The sequence below is a fragment of the Prunus avium genome, chromosome 2, assembly GCF_965620075.1.
Source record: "Prunus avium chromosome 2, drPruAviu1.hap1.1, whole genome shotgun sequence".
NCBI lineage: Eukaryota > Viridiplantae > Streptophyta > Magnoliopsida > Rosales > Rosaceae > Prunus > Prunus avium.
Genome location: NC_142285.1, coordinates 11624647 through 11633937, shown reverse-complemented (window position 1 = coordinate 11633937; position 9291 = coordinate 11624647). Strand labels below are relative to the sequence as shown.

Below are 9291 nucleotides of genomic sequence, written 5' to 3'. Positions count from 1 at the left end.
ATGGAGCATTTAATTAAAAAGTATCAATTTTTTTCTTTTTACTCAAGTTGTTGTTATCTTTGAAGTATGAAATGAAATGGGTTGGGTTTCACTCTCTCGAGTCTTCTCTAATAAGAAATAAGAATTTGGTTCTTAACAAGCACGAACAAGGAATTGCCCATTTAAATAATCGAATTATGGGGTCCATATTGGTTTTTGGGTCACCTTTAAGAAAAGCAAATTATTTCTTGTCCAACGCAAAAACCTTTAAAATATATAATGGTTATTGGTCAAAAGTAGGGGTCATCATTTGGCCCACGGATCGCGGGCTGAAGTGGGTAGTCCAAGGTCCGACAGGCTAAAGTCTGGTCCAATTTGATGGTTGGGCCCACTCAGTTCGGCCTGTTCTAAAGTTGAGTAAGGCTTGGACTTAGCATTTGAAACCCTCGTCCGACTCACGGCCCAGCCAGTCCAGTTAAGCTCGCTTAAGCCCAGCCCAAAAAAGCCCTTCTAAGCCCGACCCGACCCGACCCATCCATAAATAAATAAATAATAAATATCAATAATAGTATATAATTATTATAAATGTACAAATATTTAAAGAAACAAACCCATTGTAATTGGAAATTGAAGATGACTTGTAATAACTTATTATTCTTGTTTTGTTTTGCACCTTAAGGTAGTAAAGTGCAAGTAATCGATAAGTATGTAGGTGCCAACCTAGTTGACTCAAAAGTTTGATAGAATACTTTTGTCTAATATATATTTTATTATATGAGATTCAAGGTCTCTCATCTAGAATAGTCTGAATGATAATGCATATGTGAACCCAATTACATCTTTTGGCAGGTAAGCTACATTCGAAATTTTTAGCAAAGCGTGTTTCTTTTCTAGTATGTAATTAATCACTTCAATGTGTTTCTACCAAGGACTAAAATATTGATAATATCAACGAAATATCGAGGATATTATCTTTTTTCGGGTTGGATATTTTGGAACATATCCATACACATATCATATAAGTATCGATAATATCGATGATAATATTGACGTTGATAATTTCTATCACACTTCAACAACATTTGGCCAAAATATCGCTATAATATCGATAATATCGAGATGATGAAGACAATGAAAAATTTGAAGAGTTATTTACACTAACACCCCCTGAGGTTTCTTATGTTTTCACAAAACCCCCTCAGGTCTCAAAAATGACACGAACACCCCCAAAGGTTTCAGTTTGTTTTCACAAAACCCCTTTTTGTTGATTGTTTATCCAAAAATTGATGATTTCATAGAAAAAAAACTTATGCAAATGACAAAATTAACCTCAATGAAGTATATGCAATCTAATCTCAAAGGCCAACTTTGTCATTTGAAGAAATTTTTTTTTTTGTATAAAATCATTAATCTTTGGATAAAAAATCAATGAAAATGAGTTTTGTTAAAACAATTTAAAACCTCAGGGGGTGTTCTTGTAATTACGAAAACCTCATGGAATTTTGTGAGAAAGTCAAAAACCTCAGGGGTTGTTCTTGTAATTACGAAAACCTCATGAAATTTTGTGAGAAAGTCAAAAACCTCAGGAGGTGTTAGTGTAAATAACTCAAAATTGAACCTAATAGGAACTCTATGTGGTACTAAGTTACTCATGTATTTTACCATGCAATGTATAAAGTGTAAAATACAGTAAATCATTATAAAGAAATGATTATGGTGTGTTTAATCTTCTTTCATTAATTACTACATATAGAACACATTCGCAGTGTTTATCAGCTCGCTATATAATCAACTTAAATCAGTTAAACCCATCATGCAATGCATTTCCTTCTAATTTTTTTTGTGATAAAGTAATAGATAATTGACTAAATAAACTTCCTCCAAAGTTGCAAGAAAAATTTCCAAGTTTTTCTTACAATTTCCGTGGTTTTTATTCAATTTTTATCTATATCGATAATATCCCGATATTTCCATCGAAATTTCCGTATTTTTAGACTACCAATATTTCCAAAAAAATCGATATTTTGTACCTTAGTTCCTACTTTGTAAAGAATTAATTTATTAATTTGAATGAATGACCTTTCTAATATTGACCATTTTGATGCATCATCATTCATAAAAAAAAGTACTCTGTACTCGTATTTTGTATAAAATACTAGCTATTAAATATGGTTTTGTCACCAAAAGTCGACTTAACTGAAAGCAACATAATTAAGGTCGATCATGTTAGGATTGATTATGACAAGTTTCCTACCTAGAATACATAACATGGGTTGGAGATTTAAAAACAACAGACGACTTCTTTTTTTTTTGGGATCAAACAACAGACGACTTGTAACTATCTCAGATAAGTACGCACTCAAAGGAGCAACTCCATTGGTTGCTTGATGATACTAGTTATTTCACTATATATAAATGTACCTACCACGACTATATGATGCGCTGTGCAAATTCTCTGTCGTATGTTCTTTGTTGATTAATTGACTTATTATTTTGGGAATTTACTAAAACATTTCATTCCACCCAAAAAAAACTAAAATATTTTGTTTGCACAAAGGCAGTGGGTTATGGTAGTTTGACCATCCCCTTTACCCAAATTTAAATCCCCTTCTCCCCGATAATTAGATTAATTTAAAATAATTTAGACGAGTGCTTATATATATAATTAAAAAAAAATTAAAACCATATTTCTCTCGTCTGCTTTTTCCCCTTATTTTGACAATCTCTGAAATGTCTTTCTTCTTCATTTTTTTACTCCCCTACGCTTTTGCAAGGAAGGATATAGAATCACCACTCTCATTGGACTCAGTCTCTTTGGAAATAAAATATTTAAATTTTTAGACAAGAAGACGTAAGAGTGCTTAGAAAGAGGCCAAAGCAAGCTTGTGAGCATACAAGGAGTTCTATAAAAGTGGGTGATTGATTGTTCTTCTTAGTTGCTTGTTTTCATATTATTGAATTTTTTTTGAGTGATTACTGTCCAACCTCGTCAAGTTCTTGGTATTCTTACTTTGTTCATCTACACAAAAGCATCGAAAATGAATAATGCCACCCAGCATAAAATTTCCCATAGTATGCAAGGTGCACTTACGGTTGATATTCCCAAATGCTTACAAAAATACAAAAAGGTTTCTAGCAACCAGGATGATACAACCGCAGTAGTAACTGAGCCTGCTACTAGAGAACCGTCAAATTCCCATTATACCTTAGCTGAGATGCTAGAGGAGAGTCATCGTGCGACTTCACCATGGGATGGTAATTATGTTGCAGAAAAATACCGCAATATTATTCGGTGAGTTTCATACAGTTTAACTTCTTTTTTCCTTATATATTTTTCAAAGGCATGCCTAGGCACGCCTTGGAGTGAGGCGGCTGTGATTTGCCTTAGGCGCAGCTCAGTTTAGCGAATGTCATGAAAGGCGTACGCCTTGAAGTCGAGGCGGTCCGAGGCGGCCTCTAAACGCAAATGTGCTATGAAAGGCGCAAGCCTCGCGAGGAAGACAGAGTTCCTTTATTTGAAAAATCTGATTCCGGACGATGTCGTTTGCACGGGCTGTGTTGTTTTGTTTCCCTTTAGTTAAGCTGTGCGTTTCAGTTTTAAGTTTTAACATTAGACACACACCGTTTTGTTCAAAAGAAACCAATTTACCCATTTATTCCTTCCCTCTCCCAAAAGCCAAACTTCCTAAATAGACCAACAGAAACCGCCTCCCACCTTCCACCATCAGTTCAGTCCACCTCCATAATCTACTCTTTTATCTATCCGAACTAGGTAGAAAGGCACTAGACTTAGAGAGATAATATAACCGGTATATAGCAAAGAATTGAGCAAATAGTAAGAGAAGTTTTGAAGAAACAAGTTTGATGGTTAATTTATTTTTTAGAGTGGCATTTAATACATTCAATAGCTGTTTTATATTTTTGTAATTATAATAACTCAATACTCGAAAGGCTTACGCTTCAATGCTTTGAGGCTTACGCCTCGCTTCATAAGGCATAAAACGCCTCGCCCTAACGCCTCGCCTTTCAAAACATTTATATATATATACATGTATATATATATATTTCTAAACATTTTTATTATATCCTTTTCAAAGGGACGTCATTGGGAAGCTTCCTGAATTGATGAAAAAACGTAAAAATTGTCATGGCTATTTGGCACTTGATCACATATGCATCGATCGTAAGTCTTATCGAGCACATATCAAAGACATTCCAAATTCATCCAATACAGAGAATTTGCCAACCTATAGGAGCGAATTTAGATCTTTGGTTACGAGAATGCTTGAGAGGGATAATAATACAAGAGTGGAGCTGACACACTTTTATGTCATGGTTGACAAAACGAAGTAAGGGAACTATTTAATAAAAGAATTCTCTCTTTTCTTTCCATTTCTATACTTTTTCATGGAATCATTTAATTTTATTTGTAGGGTGGCTTTAGATGATTTATGGCATCATCCTCTACTCATGTCGCCTAATGAGAGATATTATTTCCCCATTGATGCCACCATGACACTTCAAAATAAGAAAAGGGGTGTTTGGAGGGATAAATACAGCAAAAGCGAGAGCATTGACATTAAAGCAACGATTGAAAAGTCCAAATGTGATACAGATTTTAAGCCCTTTTATGAGAAAGCTAAATATCAGGATAATGCACTGGGAGTGCTTGATTACTCAAGAAAGATTAGCGTTCATTTCCAACAACAAAATAGTTTGGTATGCACATCACACTAACTACTTTTCTAAACTTCTTCATACAAATATACAGGAACATATCTTAACATATCAATTTTTTTTGTAGAAAAAGGTTGTGGAAGAAGGGCTTACTTCATTATTCCCCGAACGACTCACATATTTATATGATTTCTTATATGGCATTGGTATTAGCATGCAGTTCTTAATAAAGAGGTAATACCTTAACTAAAGATCTAATCCTTGTATATTCTATTGTATCTATCCTTAGTTTCGAACTCTCTTTTGCTTCTAAATTATCTTTGTGGTTATCATACTATAACGAACTCGTAACTTCAGGGTTGGTAAAATGTAAATATTTTGTTTTAATTTCCACAACCAATAACATTCTTATCCAACCCATTTTAACTTAACAAAAGGGTTTAACGTACTTTGGCAATACTTAGGAGTATGTTGATGTGGAGATAGGGCATTGTATTCTCGGGATTCTCGAGGCAAGTACTATTGTCATGTGACCAAAGTTTCAAGCCGTCACAGAAAATGTAATAACCCGATCCTAAATTAATATTTAATTATTAATCTATTCAATTAAAAGACAATTTTACTCCGAGATTATTTTAATGATTTAAAAGTTGACTTTTTGCTCTGGAAAGAATTTGGGAATTTCAGTTGTACCGTTGCATAGAGCACGTCGAGATGAGTTTGTAGACACGTAGTGGGCTCAAATCGGAGTTGTAACGAAGAAGTTACGATTAAAAGAAGTCCAGTGGCATAATCGTAATTTTTGCGAAGTCAGATTTTTTTATAAAAAAACTGGAAGCTCTCTATCTCTCCTCGAAACAGCACCTCCATTTTTTCTTTTGCGCAGCCACCACTTAGCGGTCAGATTCCGGCGCAGTCCGACCTCAGTTAGCGGTGCTTCCTTCACAAAAGTTGTTCTCCTCCTCCTCCTCTACAAAACCCATCTAATATCTACCCTTGAAAGCCAAATCATTCTTCAGATTTTGGATGTGAAAATTGACGAAAAATCTGCCAGATTTTTGTCAAAATTTCCGTCGCTCGTTCCGGCGATTCCGGCCACCATTTTCTTCGATCAAGGTATGCTTTTTCATCCTCTCAATGTGTTCTAGCTGATGATTGGGTTATTTAGGATCGATTTCTGCGTTTGGTAACTCAAATAAGCTATTGAAATTTGGCCAGTTTTTGCTCCAAATTCAAGCCACTTCCGGCCACTTTTTGGGATTGGTTCAAGAACAAAAGTTGCTCCACTCAATGTCCTGATCATGAGGTCTTGACCGGTGGTTAGGAGATTTTTTCCGATCGCCGGAATTGCTTTGGACACCCATGCGCTCCCAACGCGTGTGGCGGTTCGTGGGCACCGTTTGGGTGTCCCTCTTGGTCCTAAAATGATCCTCATGTCGTCCGAGCACGACGGTATGCTCGGATTTCAATTTGGTTACCGTTTGATTGTCAATCGGATATCGCATATTAGGCGATATCCGAGTTTGATATGTTTGGACCGTTGGATCGACTTGATTTTCAAATATGTTGATCTAGGCACCTCTAGGATCGTGTAGGAATTCGCGGATCGAGAATCGGAGTCCCTGATACTCCGATTCAATAATTCAAAATTTAGATTAACGATAACAGTCTGATCGTACCATCGTGAGCGATCCGACCGTTCGATTCGGACCAAACTGGCAATACATGTTTATTAAACCTTGTTGAACCCATAGAAACTTCCGGATTGGAAATCGGAAGTCATGGGCCCAGTTGACCCAATGTAGGAAGTTTGACCCTTGGTTGACCGTGAGTCTTCTGAGGTAGTTTCACCCTTCGAGAACGACTGTGTAAACGAGGCTTGACTGTTTGTGAACTATTTTGATTAAATTTGGATTATGAGTCTATGTTATAGTGTGTTATGATATTCTTGGGTGTTGTCCTCATATACGAAGTTTATCTTATTATTCATTTATTTATTGTTATTATGAGTATTATTAATGTATATGACTGGGTGATATTGGATTATTCAAATGTTTATGAGTTATTAGGTAATCGCTTCTACCTTCAAAGGGTATTATATTATGTTTGGTTGTGTAAGTTGGGAATGGCTTATTAATTGAATTTTGGTGTGGACGAGAAATTAATTAAACGTTTTATTATATATTTAAATTCAATATGTATACTCAGTGGTTTGAAAATGATGAATCATGGACACTAGTTCTTATCAGAATGCGAGTTTCGGGGAAGCCTGAACCGTGTAGAGCGAGGATGTGTGTTCTCGAGCTGACTATATGTCCCCCGAGTTCTGCGAGGAATGTGGCTCGGGTTGACTTTGTGTTACCAAGGCTTGCGAGGATGCGTCACATTATGAGACATAAGGAATTGACGGTATAATGTGGGAAATATATAGAAATTCATTGAATTGATGGTACATTACTGGAATTGACGAAAATTTAGTGCAATTGACGAATCATGAATGGGGGTACGCCTAGGTGGAGAGTATTTAAGTTTTGAGACGTTTTAAACTAAAAATTGAGGATTTTATCTTGGTATTTAAGGGCAAAAATAAATGCTTTCCTACTTAGAGACAAGGATTAAGAGTTTTCTAAGTTTTAAGGATTTTGAATAATTCACGATTATTTTCTTAAGTGAAGTTTTTATTTACCCGTTTTGTTCTCCTTGTGTTTCTATTCCAATTTAAAAGTTATCCTCCTCTCATTATTTTCTTTTCCTTTTTAATTTCTTTCCATATTTAATTTTGCAAAACAGGTGGTAAACATAAAAGGTGAATACATAACTTGTCAATAAAACAAAGAGAAAGAACTACGTGTGGCTTGATCCCTTGTTAAGGGTACGTAGGCAACCTAAAGTTACTAGGTGCAGTCGCCAGACCAAGTGTTTGAAAAGCTATTCAGTTAAGTTATTTTGAAATCTGTTAACGTATTATGTTGTTCCAAAAGTTGGGATCAGTTTCAGTTGGTAAAACGTTTTATTTGATTTAAAGAGGCCTGAGGCCATAAAGATTTGATGTTTGGTTGCATGAATTCTATTATTGTGTATGCTGAACGTTTGTGGTTATAAATTGCTATTTGTACATGTGTAAATTTTTGGGAAACGAGTATTTACAAGGGAGACTCTGCCGAATTTTCGGCAGAAGTCAAACTTGAAGTTAATTATGGTTTTTGTTAGAAAGGCAATTTGGTCAAGAGTGTTTGGCACCTGCCAGGTGTCGGACACACATAGGATTCGGCACAGATTCCAAAGTGGGATTTGGGTCGGGTCCTGTCAGAAAATATGGCATCCCAATCGCCATATGTTATGCAAACTCAGTGTACATCCAATATTTAGAGAATTACTGTTTCCTGTTAATGTCTTTGTTTTCCCTACTAATTCAAATTTTTTTTTATATGTAAAATATTTAACCCATCTCATGTCTTGTTGTTTATAATTATCACAAGTAGGAGAGCAGAATCTTGATGATCATCAACTACATTTGATCCTAGCTTAACGAGGCAACACCAAAAAGAAGTTTCAAGCTTGTGGTAGTATTTATAAACTGGATTTCAGTCGATTGTATGTACAAGGGGAAATTGATATTTGATGCTTATTTACATGTAGTAAAATGATGGGTATGCATTTGAGACACAAATTTGAATGCATCCTGTAAACTTTGTATTTTGGATTGATTTGATAAGTGTGATACATCAGAGATTTATACACAGTTAAAAACCCTAGTAGAGATGTATACTGAATCAACAATACAAGGAAGGTAAATCAATATTAACATGTATACAAATATGGAAGGAGGATTCCTATAATGGAGGAAGGGCCTAACCATGAGTTGATTGCGTGATACTCCCCCTCAAACTGGACGACGGTCGTCGACGGACGAGTTTGTCAAAGAGCTAGAGATGACGACTTGTGAAGACCTTTTGTGAGGAGGTCAGCAACTTGATCAATGGAGGGAACAAACTGAACACGATGACTGTTAATATGGCGGATCTAGTTAAGATGAGGTACTACAAGGAGCTAACTAGATGGCGAAATTATGTTGGGTTGTTGAGAAGTGGACCATCATGTGTGGTGAGGTGGTGCTTGGCGGCAAGTGGAGTGGAGGAGGGCTTGCATTCAGTCATGGAGTTGTGGTGAAGAAGATCCAACGTCTATTTGACTTGAGAGATGTGGAGTTTGGAATCATGTGGAAGAACTTCAAGGCCAAGAAAGTAACGCATGGAGCCCAAGTCCTTGACATCTAAGGAAGAAATAAAATCAACATGTCTGCCAGTAAGAATAAATAGTATGAGGAGCGATAAATAAAGAGAGCAGAATCCGTTTTGCTTTGAGTGAACCCAAATTATAGTAGAAAGACGATGAAGCGACTAAACCATGCATGGAGGGCTTGTTTGAGTCCAGATAAGGCCTTTTGACGTTTGCAAATGAAGTGGGGGTGTTGCGGATCAGCGAATAATAAGATCAAACCCGAATTCCACTTTGGAATCCATGTCGAACCCTGTTACCTATCTAACATCAAACCGATGCCCGGCCCACCGACTAAAAACATCCCCTTCTTCTAAACAAAGGAAAAAGGGGTTGAGACTTCTACCGAAATTTTGG

The 9291-nt window shown here is 36.1% G+C and overlaps 1 protein-coding gene across 2 annotated transcripts; it reads left to right on the top strand.

The window, feature by feature from the left end:
* The first annotated feature begins 2943 nt into the window (after positions 1-2943).
* On the top strand, positions 2944-8394 carry LOC110770819 (uncharacterized). 2 transcript variants are annotated; one of them, XM_021975035.2, is made up of 5 exons: positions 2944-3271; positions 4077-4328; positions 4413-4698; positions 4784-4890; positions 8139-8394. In XM_021975035.2, the coding sequence occupies exons 1-5, from the start codon at positions 3018-3020 to the stop codon at positions 8152-8154; spliced, it is 915 nt and encodes a 304-aa protein (XP_021830727.2). In that variant the 5' UTR covers positions 2944-3017; the 3' UTR covers positions 8155-8394. The 2 variants fall into 2 exon arrangements, with proteins under 2 accessions (XP_021830727.2, XP_088105684.1); XM_088249558.1 differs by lacking the exon at positions 8139-8394 and adding an exon at positions 7447-7502.
* Positions 8395-9291: the final 897 nt, after the last annotated feature.

Coding starts and splice junctions, on each gene's coding strand:
- LOC110770819 (XM_021975035.2), top strand. CDS start 3,018: ATGAATAATGCCACCCAGCATAAAATTTCCCATAGTATGCAAGGTGCA. Junction 4,329..4,412: donor GTCATGGTTGACAAAACGAA/GTAAGGGAACTA, acceptor TTTTATTTGTAG/GGTGGCTTTAGATGATTTAT. Junction 4,699..4,783: donor TCCAACAACAAAATAGTTTG/GTATGCACATCA, acceptor TTTTTTTTGTAG/AAAAAGGTTGTGGAAGAAGG.